A 12,831-nucleotide genomic window follows, 5' to 3' on the forward strand; every position below is an offset into this window, starting at 1 on the left:
ATATTTATATTATGTGTATTTTATTTTATTTATGAGTGTATTTATGAGTATATTAATTAATTAATTTCAGGAAAACTTTGCACTGTCACAAGCCCAGCGTGGCTGATCCAAGTGACAAAACTGAGATTTGGATCTGAGGAATCTGTAATTCTGGACCTTGGAACGAGAGGATCTTTAAAGTTCCCTTTTATCCCAAGCCTTTCCTTGATTCTATGACCTTTAAGCATCCAAATTCAGCCTCAGAAAAAAATTTATAATTAAAGCTTTTCTTGAGAGCGTTGCCACCATGGATCACCCTAAAAAATTAGGCTAATTTTTGTTCTGTTTCCTTCTTTTTTACTCAAGTTTTCCTAATTTTTTTTCGTATAAGTGCTTCCATAGCAGTGAAATACGTTTGAGGTTTGATATTCAGTTTGCAGAACAGGTCCAAAGCTCTCAAGCTGGAAGTGTTATTCCAGAAACTCCTTTCTCTGTCTGAATTTAACAGCTGCATCCCATTAAATAAAATCAATATCCCAAATTTAGAGCAAGTGATGAAGCTGCAGAGATGAATGAATCATCTTTCCCCAAAAGCTGGTGATAGAAATCTTCCCGAAATTTATTGTGTCTGGAATATGCTGGGCTTTGATGCAACACTGTTCCTGCTCCACACTCATCCTGGGAAAGGCAATTTCTTGGGAAGAGGAAAAAGTAATTAGGAAATATGTCTCTTATCAAAATATCTGAAATGAAAAATCAAGATGTTTCACTTCGAAAGAAATATTGGAGCTCTTTCAATATATTTTTTATGTATTTATAATTGGGTTTTACCCACGTTTATTGACAGTTTTCTCCCCCCTAAAACTATTAGTCAGCTTTCTGTGGTGAAATAATAAAGTTACAAATTCATTCCCTGGATTCTAAAGTTGCCTCAACTGTGAGGAGCAACACAGTAGATATTTAATGTTGGGTTGACATGAAACCACGAAGATCTGTCAGATCTCAACCAGAGTATCTGGGAATATGAGCCACTTATTTTAGGGCTGGGCACAGCAAAGTATCTTAAGCCAGAATTAATGCCATAAAAAAACAGTGTTTAAAAAAAAAAAACCTGTAAAAATTAAATTGAGCTTTTAAGAGTTAATAAAACTCCCTTTGGGAATGAGCTGAGCCAACTGTTTTTGTGTCTTTATCTTCAAAAGGGTGGTTTGTGTGCAAGAGCACAGGGAGAAACTGAAATATAAGTTCATCCAAAACAATTAAACCTTGGGTTAGTTTGGGGGGAAAAAAGGGAAAGGAAGAAGAAGAGGAAAAGGGAAAGGAAAATAAGGAAAAAAAATAAAAGGGAAAAGGAAAGGGAGAAGGGAAGGGAAAAGGTGAAGGAAAAAGAAAGAAGAAAAATGAAAGAAAGATAAAAAGGAAAAGGAAAAGAGAAAACAAGAAAAAGGAAAAGGAAAAGACAGAATAAGTGAAAAAGAAAGGGAAAGGAAAAGAAAAGGAAAAGGAAAAGAAGAAGGAGAAGGAAAGGGAAAAGGAGAAGAAAACAGAAAAGGAAAAGGAAAGGGAAGGGAAAAGGAGAAGGAAAAGGAAAGAAGAAAAATGAAAGAAAGATGAAAAGGAAAAGAGAAAACAAGAAAAGGGGAAAGGGAAAAGGAAAAGAAAAAGAATAAGAGAAAAAGGAAAAAGAAAAGAAAAAGAATAAGAGAAAAAGGAAAAGAAAAAGGAAAAGGGAAAAGAAAGAGAATAAGAGAAAAAGGAAATAAAAAGGAGAAAGTAAATGAAAAAGAGAAAGTAAACTAAGAAGGAAAAGACTGACAAGCCACAAAATTCAATGTATTTCCCCTGGAGGGCCTGGCTGTGGAGATTTCTCCATGGAGAAGGAAGTGGGATTCCCACAGGAGGGCAGGACACAGCCATTAATCAGTCCTTGGCTTCACATTGGGCCTTTCAATGAAAAACAGGAGCAAAAGCAAATGAATGCCATGAAAAATCCTCGGGCAGCCGAAGGGGCACTCGGAGCTCGGGATCTGCCAAAGGAAAGAGAACCTGCATTCCCTGGAAATGGGACCTTTCCATTGCCAGCCTTCCCAGTTGGGTTTGTTAAAGCTTCTGGAAGGTGCGACTTGGAATATCCGTACAGAACTGACTAAATCCCAGGGTTTGTCTGGATTGGGAGTGACATGAACTGACCACATCAGTGGGGTTAAAACACTCACCCCAATACACTCAATTCCCATTAACAGCTTCTCAGAAGTGACCTTTCCTCACCATTTTCCAGGAACATGCCCAGGCCAAAGCTCTGTAATCCTGGGATTACTTCCCTTCCCGGATATATCCCCTACATAAGCACTTCTCGTGTTTTAACTTGCTCATATTCACTTTTTAATTGATCTCAGCTGCCTCCACAGCTTTCCAGTTCACACTTTCTAAACACTCAGTAAGTGTTTCTTTCACAAAGAATGGATTGTACAAAATAATTTTTGGAAATTAAAAAAAACTATGGGGGAAATGTTAGGATTGCTTTCAAAAAAATAAATAAATTGAGAGACCAAGGCATTTATTTAAATATTCCCAAAAATATTATCCTGATAATCTTCCTTCAGAATTACATTCATTCAGAATCCTGCTGACTGCAAAGTTTGGCAAGACACAGAAAAGGACTTTGTTTCATATAATCGTGGAATCCCAGACTGGTTTGGGTTGGAAGGGACCTTAAAACCCATCCAGTGCCACCCCTGCCATGGGCAGGGACACCTTCCACCAGCCCAGGTGGCTCCAAGCCCTGTCCAACCTGGCCTTGGACACTTCCAGGGATCCAGGGGCAGCCACAGCTTCTCTGGCCAACCTGGGCCAGGGCCTCCCCACCCTCACAGCCAGGAATTTCTTCCCAATTTCCCATCTCTCCCTGCCCTCTGGCAGTGGGAAGCCATTCCCTGGGTCCTGTCCCTCCTTCCCTTGTCCCCAGTCCCTCTCCAGCTCTCCTGGAGCCCCTTTAGGCCCTGCAAGGGGCTCTGGGGTCTCCCTGGATCCTTCTCTCCTCCAGGGGAACCCCCCCAGCTCTCCCAGCCTGGCTCCAGAGCAGAGGGGCTCCAGCCCTTGGAGCATCTCCATGGCCTCCACTGGACTCTCTCCAGCAGCTCCATGTCTTTCTTGTGTTGAGGACCCCAGACCTGGATCCACCACTTCCATATGGGAAGTACTTTTCCATATGGACAATTTCAGGTCGGCGAGAGGCCAAAGAAACACTTTAGCCCTGTTACAGCCTTTGCCATGAGCTTGGGACACACTTGAAGCAACATTTTTTTATTCCTAAGGAATATAAACAACCGATTTCTATTCATTCATCACACAAAATAAAGGCACAGAATAATACTCTGGTCAGGCACATCTCCACACCCTCTCTGCTCCTCTCCCTTCCCTCTCACTTACGTCTTCCCAGCAAAAGCTGGCCTGTACTTGGAATTCATCCTCCCTGCACCCCTGGCAGTGCTGTTTGAAAGGAGCATTTCATTAACATGCAGTGATTTACAGCCAGAGAACAGACCGGGATTGCAGCCTAACAACGAGCTCAGCTGATTCCCTGCTCTTTGTTTGCTTTCCATGGCTGTGCTGGAGCCGTGTCCTGGCCCAGGGCATTGCCTCAGCTCTGCCTCCCGGGACACACAGCCCAGGGAGCCTGGAACCTCCCCAGCTCCTGCTGAATCCCTCCTGTGAAGGATGTACATGGGGATAGAGCCTTTATTCCATAATTCTGCTTGTGTTGGAACAGACTCACGCATTCACGTGGGGCAGGGATTTGATACCTGAACTGAGGGTGCTGGATGTTCCCTTGGCAGGTGGAATTTTCTTCTCTCTTGCCTTGCTAGAAAAAAGAAAAAAAAGGACTGAAAAAGGGCTGTGTTTTTGCTGCCCACAGTGTGGGGCCCTTGAAACAACATCTGGGACCTGTGCTGAGGCTGGGTTTTGGCAGGTGCTTTAAGCCCTGTCCTGGGGGCAGCACCACTGAGGGAAGTTGTTCTTCCCCCCCAGGATGGCACAGGATGAGCTGTGGACAAACATGGACATGGACAAATGAGCCAGTTAAACCCAGCTTTAGTCAGGACTGGTTTTTAAGCTGGTTCATTTCCCAGTCTAATCTGCCAGATGGCTGCAAGAACACTCAGAATGCAGGAGAAACAGGGAAATGAAGGGTAGGACAACTTCTTGAGAGATCACCACCCACGTGTTGTTGGTGTCTCGTTGACATCAAGTCTAATGAGCCACAGACTTTGGGATCTCGGAACTACCATCAGGAGGATTTTGGATGCTGCTTTTTGAGGTATAAGACATCACCCCACAGCTCCTGAGAATACAATAAATGTAAGATTCTGAGCTGTTCCTTTTCACTGGTGTTGCACCAAGGAGAGAAAGAAGAGATTTCATTGTTTGCCTGAGGTTTGTAGAGTGTTATTTTCCCAATAAATTAGTAGGGATCACTAAGGATGGGAGGTGGAACAGCAATCATCATTCCCTTTAGGCTAACTCCTGGACAAAACACAAGGGATTGGGACAACTGGGTGGTGAGGTCAAACCCATTTCTCCCAGTTGCTCTGAGCACAGGATACTGGTTGTTCTGGAACATGAAGTCTCTGTGCTCTCTCTTGGAATGGCTGAAAACTTCCCGGAGAACACAGGAAAAAAAGCACTGATAAACGGGAATATGACTGTACCATGTTTGTGGTTCCTTAAAGAACCTGGAATCTTATTCCCTTTTTTATAGCACTAATAAGCTACAAAAGCGTGGAGCATTTCCCAGACTCTGCAAATCCTGACAACAAAGCAGGGAAGGCACCACCAGCCTCTGTTGGGCAGGTTCTGAAAGAAAGCACAAAATAAGCTGGACAGCCATGGAAAGTGATTCTGTTGGGGTATGAAAGTCCCAAATGTGCCATCAGGACACCTCTCTGTTTTTCCTTATGACAGGTATGATCCAAGCACCTAAATTGCATTTACTTCCCTCTTTAAATCTGTTCTAACTTTAAAAATCTCCAACTTTTCTCCCTCTGAAGGTAATGCCATGAGATTCTGAGCAGTTTCTGTCCAGAAACTGAGCTGTGGTCAAATAGTTTTGGTGCCAACAAGAGGTACCTTATGGCTTTAAACTTCCCTTCAGCTTCATCAGGGTATTTCTTGCTGTAGATGAACCCTAATCACGATTTTATTTTGAAGTTCGGATTCCTGGGCTCACCAAGACGTTTTTCAGGCTCCTGAAAAGCAAGTTTGGAATCAATGCAGACTGCTCAGAGAAATCCCTGGGGGTTTTAGAGCTTCTTGTACTCCATGCTGTATTTTACTCCTCGATTTTCCCCTTCAATTAAACTCTTCTGAGTTATGAAATCCCCGCTTTTCCCTTTCCTCTGATTCACATGTGGTTAACTCTATAAATCCACAACACACAGAAATCCATTAGGATATCAACTCCAAGTCAACGCCATTCCCGTTAAGGAACTTGGCCCAGTTCAGCATCTCCAACAAACCTCCTTCACCAAACAAGCACGAACACATTGTTCAGCTCAAATCCCAGAGGGGGGCCATGTAACCACATTGGCTCATGCTCATTCCCTGGAGTTTGGAGAAATATGGCTCTTCCAGACCAGCTGAGACTTCCCAACGTGACCAAGGTCACTGGAGAACCGCCTGCCACTCTGACATTTCAATCTGAACTCTGCTGTACTTAGGTCATAACATAATCACCTCCTCCTCCCTGGCTATTCCAGCTAAACCTCTCCCTTTTACTCATTAGTAACCAACTCGGTGTTTACAAAGCAATAGTAAACACAGTTATCCATTGTCAAGGCAGAAAATAATAATAATAATAAACAATACTAATTATAAACCCTCAAATACAGGGTCAGAGGTTCGGCCACTTATCTTAAAAAGCAGACAAGGATATTTGAAGCTGCCATCATAATTATGCTGTGGGTAAAACTCCCACTGAATTCAGTGGCGTGAGGTGATTGCCATCGAAGCAGGGCACAATCCAAGATTCCCTTTGTAGGGCAAAAGTTCCGAAAACCTTTAGACAGCACAGACCTCCTGCTTTTCACTGGAAGTAGAGTTCCACATCTGCCAAGTGACAAAGCCAGCATCTACTCTTTCCCCCGCTATTTGGCATATATTGAATTTCTGAGGATTAATTTCTTGAGCAGTCAGTGATGCTTGACTGCAGCCCACACAAAACACTTGGACCAATGAGTACAAGTCTGTTTGCAATTTTGAGGGTAACATTTTAAAAATCCGTCGGCTTAGTTTGAAAGGAAACCTGAAAACAATATACTTCATTTTTTTCTTGGCCTAGGATGTGGACTCTTTCCTTTAATTATCTGCATAGAATCCTGGAATAGTTTGGGTTGGAAGGGACCTTAAAGTTCATCCAGTCCAACCCCTGCCATCAGCAGGGACACCTTCCACTATCCCAGGTTGCTCCAAGCCCCGTCCAACCTGGCCTTGGACACTTCCAGGGATCCAGGGGCAGCCACAGCTTCTCTGGGCAACCTGGGCCAGGGCCTCCCCACCCTCCCAGCCAGGAATTCCTTCCCACTATCCCATCTCTCCCTGCCCTCTGGCAGTGGGAAGCCATTCCCTGTGTCCTGTCCCTCCATCCCTTGTCCCAAGTCCCTCTCCAGCCTTTCACCCTCCCTTCAGGGAGGACCAGCACTTTCTCTTCCTCAAACTGATCATCACTGAAATCAAAGTGGTTTCCCCCCCCCCCCCCCCGAAATCCCTTTACAGGTCACATTTAGGTGGCAAAAACTGACACTTGGTTTTCCAGAGTTTTTCTATAAATTAGCTTTTTTGGAATGCGGCATCTCCATCTGCCGCAAGGGCTCTGTGTGTCACGGGGGGGACATTTGACGCCTTTTGCCACAGAAGGAAGCCGTGCTCCTCATAATCCAAACGTAATCCCAGAGAATTCCAAATCCATAATAAATAAATAAAAATAAATACATAAATTCAGTTCGAGGACGCCAAGTCCGTGCCACTTTATTTCACAGAAAAGGGCGGGAGGTTCCAGGAGGGGACGGCCGTGAGGCGATGGCCGCCCCCGCCGCCCTCACGCCCTCCCCTAGGGCGCCTTTCCCAGCCCTCCCGCTCCCCGCCTTTTCCCGGGATTTCCCCATTTTCTCCACCCTTTTTTTTTTTTCCCCCCGTGTCCCGGGGCCCCTGAAGGGCTCGGCTGAGAGCCGGCGGGGCCGGCAGCACCTCCCTCATGTCTGTGGGAGGGAGCGGAGCTGCCCCGGGCGCCCCCGCCGGGCCCCCGGGACTGTGACGGGGCAGGGCCGGCTCCGGCTCCTCCTTCGCCGGCGGGAAAACGAAAGCGAAAGGAGAGGTCTCGGGAGTGCTCGGAGGGCTCTGGGGAGCCGGGGGATCCCAGGGTGTGCCCTCAGCCCGGGACCGGTGTCCGTGGGTCCCACCCGCGAGGTGAGCGGCGATGGAGCCCCCGGGGCGCGGGGGACGCGGAGAAGCCAAGGGAAGATGTTATTCATTTTACCCTTTCACTTGCCTCTTTTTCAGGAAGCGGAACAGAAAGAAGTCCGTAAGTTTTGGTTGCTTGATCCCAAACCGGGGAAGGGATTTCTGGAGCGTTAACTCGATTTCAAGCCTCGCTGGTGAGTGAAGCGGGTTCGGTGGCGGCGGGTCTGAAGCGAGGGGAGGATTCGCCTCAGGAATGCCTGGGTGGGTCGGGATGTTGGGCTGCACCTTCTGGGGTGCCGGCACTGCTCAGAGTGTCCAACCTGGGGGGTTTCTAACCTTAATCTAAGGGTGCCAACCTGTGGTTCTTCTAACCTTAGTCTAAGGGTATCCAACCTTGCCCTGCCCCGGCATCGATAAGCTGGATTTGCCCGGCAGCCTGTGCACTTTGGAATCGCATCTGGATCGGTGGCCCATGAACTTCTCTAAGTCCCTTTTTATCTGCCTCCACAAAATGTTGTGGCAACGGATTCCGGATTCTACAATATCCGCTGCGTAAAAGCGTTTTCATTTGCATTAAGCAGGTTTCATAGGATCCCAGATTGGTTTGGGAACCAAACCCAGACTGGGTGGGAAGGGACCTTAAAGCCCATCCAGTGCCACCCCCTGCCATGGGCAAGGACACCTTCCACCAGCCCAGGTTGCTCCAAGCCCCGTCCAACCTGGCCTTGGACACTTCCAGGGATCCAGGGGCAGCCACAGCTTCTCTGCCCAACCTGTGCCAGGGCCTCCCCACCCTCCCAGCCAGGAATTCCTTCCCACTATCCCATCTATCCCTGCCCTCTGGCAGTGGGAAGCCATTCCCTGTGTCCTGTCCCTCCATCCCTTGTCCCAGTCCCTCTCCAGCTCTCCTGGAGCCCCTTTAGGCCCTGCAAGGGGCTCTCAGGCCTCCCCAGAGCCTTTTCTTCCCCAGGTTCTCAAGCACAGAACACACAGGATGTTACCATGTGTGTAACAGCACAAAAGTAGCATAAAGGAGTTTTAGAACAGAAAAGCTGAATTGTTCACTGCAGAATTCCTGACATCCATCTCTCTTTACGCTTAGGAAGGAAAGAGGCTGCAGATATGCACTATCTATCACTTCTGCCTATAAAATGATACATTTAAGTTTAAAAGTTCTTCTAGCTCAGCACAGCTTCTGGTATTCCTTCCTGATATGCTGTTGCAAAAAAAACCCCCAAACAATACACCCAGTGTTGTCATTTTTTTTCTCCTGGTCCCTCAGGTTTCAATGGATTTGACAAGCCCCCCACTACCTCTAAGGGACAATGGTTTTGTGAGTATTTCCTGATGGAAATAAAATGTGCATTTGATATGTATCTCTGCATGAACGTTTGTTCTAGGGCTGCTAAGTCTGTCTCACCTTCCTCCACCCTGTGGTACCTGGGACATTCCTCATTCTCACCTCCTTTATCCTTAGGGAGAGTCACATTCCAAAGTCTCTGCATTCCAGATCCTGTTGGAACTTCCCTGTCCTGCCTCTCTTGCTCATCTCTTTGTGGTGATTTTTTAGGGGAATTTCCTTTTTCCTGGGGACTCCCTTGATTCAGTTCCAGCAGCGCACGTGTGTTTGGATAGGACTTTCCCTGGGTTTTCTTGTGTTTTCTTGCTAATCTTTTTCCCTTTTTTTCAGGTTGAAAACTGTTGTCTTAGATAATATTTCAGTAAAAAACAGGAGTCCTTTTTCTTACCAGCTTCCAGCTGTTGGCAGGTGCATCCTCCTGCTTTCCTGCACTCAATCCCTTGAGTGAAGGAATATTTTCCCAGTTTGAAGTAATACACAGATGGGCATTCCCCTGTTGCTTAACAGGCATTTGAAACTTGTCAAAGTAGCAGAAAAAACACTTTCTGTTTATTGTCTGTAGGAAATACCCAGCATCACCAAGAGAATTCACAAGATTATCTAATTTAGACCTTTTCCATGCCTAAAGTTCATGGTTCCCGTTCAGGTTTTATGTAATCTTAAGTAAAAGAAAGGGATTGGTTCAGTGGGTCTCTTTGGATTTTTTTTTGATCTTCTGCAGAATGTTGCAGCCATAGAAACAAAACAGAACAAAGAAGATTTTCTGTCTTTTTGGGCTTTATCCAATTGTAGTTTCCCCCGTGCTTGTGAACTTCTGCCCTGAAGTACTTCCGTTCTGAAATGGTTCTTTTACCACCTTCCTTAATATTACCTTTTATTTTCCAATCTCCTTGAGCCTGGAAGAATCCCATTTTGACATTTATTTTCCTCATTTATACTTTTTTTTTGAGGAACTGCTGAGAAAGCACGGAAGGGGTTTGTGGGTTCAAGGGCCTTAGTTCTGTGTGGAAGAACATGAAGACAACTTGCTTTTATTAACTATCCAAATATTACCCTGTGGATATTTGAAGTTGGATAGTTAAGAAATAATAATGAGTGACCAGTAATCCACATTTTCTTAGATTTTTGTCCTACCCAGCCATTAAAATAGTCCAATAATTAGGCCTAAGTGAATGATTTTTTTTTTGTAAATTATATGGTATGTGCTCTCCTCTGGAGGTTCTAGAAAGATTTAATTATGGAATATTTGACTCCTCACATCTCTTGCCTGCACAATTAGAGAGAAATGGCAAAATACTTTGGATTTGATTGGGCACTGCTGTGGCAAAATGCTCCATCCAGCTGCAGAGGGTTTATTTCTGTTATTTTGAAGACTCATTTGTTTGATGTGGGAAGGGGAGAACCAGTGTGTGCCTCTTTTCTCTGCAGGATATGATAACCCCTGAACCTTTTGGGACAGAGGAGGAGAACATGCAAAGACTTAAGGAAGAACTGAAGGCATGGAAGGCAAGTTCTGTAAAACACATGGTATGGTGGTAATTAGCTCAAAGATAAAGACTTTTAATCCCTTCTTCTAAAACCAAATCAACCCTGCCTTGGTTATAACATGTTTAACGTGTTCTCTATTTTTCTTTCAATGCTTGTGTTGATCTCAGTGGTAACTGCTCCTGTAAGCCTAATATTTACCCAAAGTGTTAAAAATAAATACAAAGGGCTCCCTCAAGGTTTTGTTTGTTCCCATGAAAAAAAAAGAGAAATTAAAATCTTTTTTCTGTTTTGCTACCCAGGAAAGAGTTGTAGAAGCTGAAAATCTAAAAGCTGACCTTCTTTTCTCCAATGTATGTGCTGAGGAAGAGTGTGCCAAGGCACAGGAGGAGTTGATGAAGCTGAAAGGCTTGCAGGAGAATGATCAGAAGGACAGTATTACATATAGGGACACCCTTGAGGTATGGAAAAGGCTGTTAGGATTTGAGGGGTTGTGAAGGAGCTGTTGGTTAGAGAAAAGAGGAGTAATATTTTCTTTCCAGCTTAAATGGCTTTGCCAGTTTGTGGAATGTACAACTAGAATGTCCTACACATTTTTTCCCCCACACATTATCTTTTTCACTGGCAGGTTATAAACTAATGCAATAAAATAAGTCTGTTTTGTGTGGGTGAAAAGTGACAAAACCAGTCTTCCTCTTCCAAGATTCTCCACTTTTGAGTTTCAGTTCTGTGTGATGTGGATAAAATGGAATGGGTTGATTCCACTGCTCCCTGTTTTATAAGAGGTTACAGCACCCAGGGGATCAGCATTTCTTAAGTGACAGTGAGCTGGGCAAGACCAGCACCTGTTTGAGGGTTTTTTTCCTTCCTTGAAGTAGTTGTTTCTAGAGCTAATTGGTTCATTCCCTCAATATTCCATGTGCAGTCCATGGTGCAGGAGAAGATTCCATAGGCTGACAGAGGAGGGGATTTTGGGGAGGTTTGGTTTGACCTGTAGATCACTGATAAGAAATCCAATATTACAAACTATTAACATATAATTAATAGGTTGAGTACATTCAGGTCAGCATGACCTCAAAGTTGGGTTTGGTTCTTTCATCTCTTAAATCTCAAATGTTTGGATTTTATACCCAGAAAAGGTCGTTCTCATCATCTGGCTTTTGTTTTACCTTGTCTTCAGCTGGTGGGAAATGTCTCCAGTGGTTGATGACTTTAAAGGAGCCACCTTCTAATTGGGGATGGCTGGAGCTGACAACATCTGCTCTGTTTCCTACTCATTCTGTCGTGTTCCCTGTCCAGGAATTCCTGGATTTAGTTCCGGGGGCTTTGTGCCCAAGTAGGATCCACTGGTGTGGAGGAAGGAGAGGTCATCCCTCTTCCTTGCTGAAGAATATAAAGAGGGAAGAGCAGCAGCATGTCAGAAGCTGCCCAGATTTTGCTGAAATGTATTTTTGCCTTTATTTCTGTGTTTGCTTTTGCATTTCCTACTTTTTGGGCTGCAGGACCAACTCTATCAGCTGCACAGAGAAAACACTGAGCTGAAGAAAGACATTGAAAAGCTCAACAAAGACCTTGAAGAACTAAGTTCAGTGCAGGCACAGAATACTCAGGTAAACCTGGGAATATTTCTACATTGGTCTTTTAGAAGGGCAAATTTTTATTTTCACAGAATCATGGAATGGTTTGGGTTAAAAGTGACCTTAAAACTCCTCTTGTTCCATCCCCAGGGACAAGAGGATGGAGGAAAGGGAATAAGTCATTGTATGACTTAATAAGTCATTATATAACTTAATAAGTCATTATATGGCTGAAATGTATAAATACATTTGCCATTGTATGGCAAATATAGCATTTATTTTAGCTTTTATTGACCTTGACTTGATTACAGTCTCTCTTATATTACATAAATACATCTCATATTACATGAATTACACCTCTCATCAATAACTCAGTTTGCAGCCAGATAAATATTTGTGATGCTGAGTAGATTTAAACTCAGTGTCTTGTGGTGAAGCTGCTTCAGACTCTGGAGAATTCTGAAATTGGAATTTCTCTCTTGTGGAAATTCCAGCTTTTAAAAACCCGTTTTCATTCTAAATTGGAGGAAATAAAATTATTGGAGGAAGTATAAATTAGCACCTATTCCCAGTGCTGGAATTATCTTTAGGAAGAGTGTTTCCCTTGGCAATAGAGGGAATGGAAAGAAGCAGGTTCATAGATAAGATGGGTTTGGAGATAATTGCCAGGGATGCTTTAATTATTCTGGTTATTTTATCCTGACACAACTGGTATTTTTCTTCTACACAGGGTTTTATTTTGAAATAATGACATAAAGGGGAAAAAAAAAGTAATGTGAAACTCCCTCAAGTCCATCAAAGCAGCCTTTCCTAACCAACATTTTCAGGAACAATTTATCCCCTCCTAGTTGTAAAATATTTCTGTATTCTTACCTATTTTACCAAGATGGCAACACAAAAAGCTGTTTATTAGCAAATGGCCTGGAATTATGGAATCCCAGACTGGTTTGGGCTGGAAGGGACCTTAAAGCTCCT

At 44.2% G+C, this 12,831-nt stretch overlaps 2 protein-coding genes across 3 annotated transcripts in view; one reads left to right on the top strand and one right to left on the bottom strand.

Moving 5' to 3' along the window:
• The window catches only part of TNFAIP6 (TNF alpha induced protein 6), a 28,252-nt gene extending 20,659 nt beyond the window's left edge, over positions 1-7,593 (bottom strand). For both annotated transcript variants that reach the window (XM_027695933.1, XM_027695931.1), the window contains exon 1: positions 7,511-7,593. The gene's annotated coding sequence lies outside the window, so the exon portion shown is untranslated. The remainder of the gene's footprint in view (positions 1-7,510) is intronic.
• Positions 7,534-12,831, top strand: part of RBM43 (RNA binding motif protein 43) — a 10,152-nt gene continuing 4,854 nt past the window's right edge. The window contains exons 1-5 of the mRNA XM_027695851.1: positions 7,534-7,628; positions 8,717-8,767; positions 10,223-10,300; positions 10,582-10,740; positions 11,782-11,889. Coding sequence (XP_027551652.1) covers positions 8,723-8,767; positions 10,223-10,300; positions 10,582-10,740; positions 11,782-11,889 — 390 coding nt within the window. The 5' untranslated portion in view covers positions 7,534-7,628; positions 8,717-8,722. The remainder of the gene's footprint in view (positions 7,629-8,716; positions 8,768-10,222; positions 10,301-10,581; positions 10,741-11,781; positions 11,890-12,831) is intronic.

Source organism: Neopelma chrysocephalum, unplaced genomic scaffold (genome assembly GCF_003984885.1).
Source record: "Neopelma chrysocephalum unplaced genomic scaffold, ASM398488v2 Primary Assembly neopelma1_103b, whole genome shotgun sequence".
Classification (NCBI taxonomy): domain Eukaryota; kingdom Metazoa; phylum Chordata; class Aves; order Passeriformes; family Pipridae; genus Neopelma; species Neopelma chrysocephalum.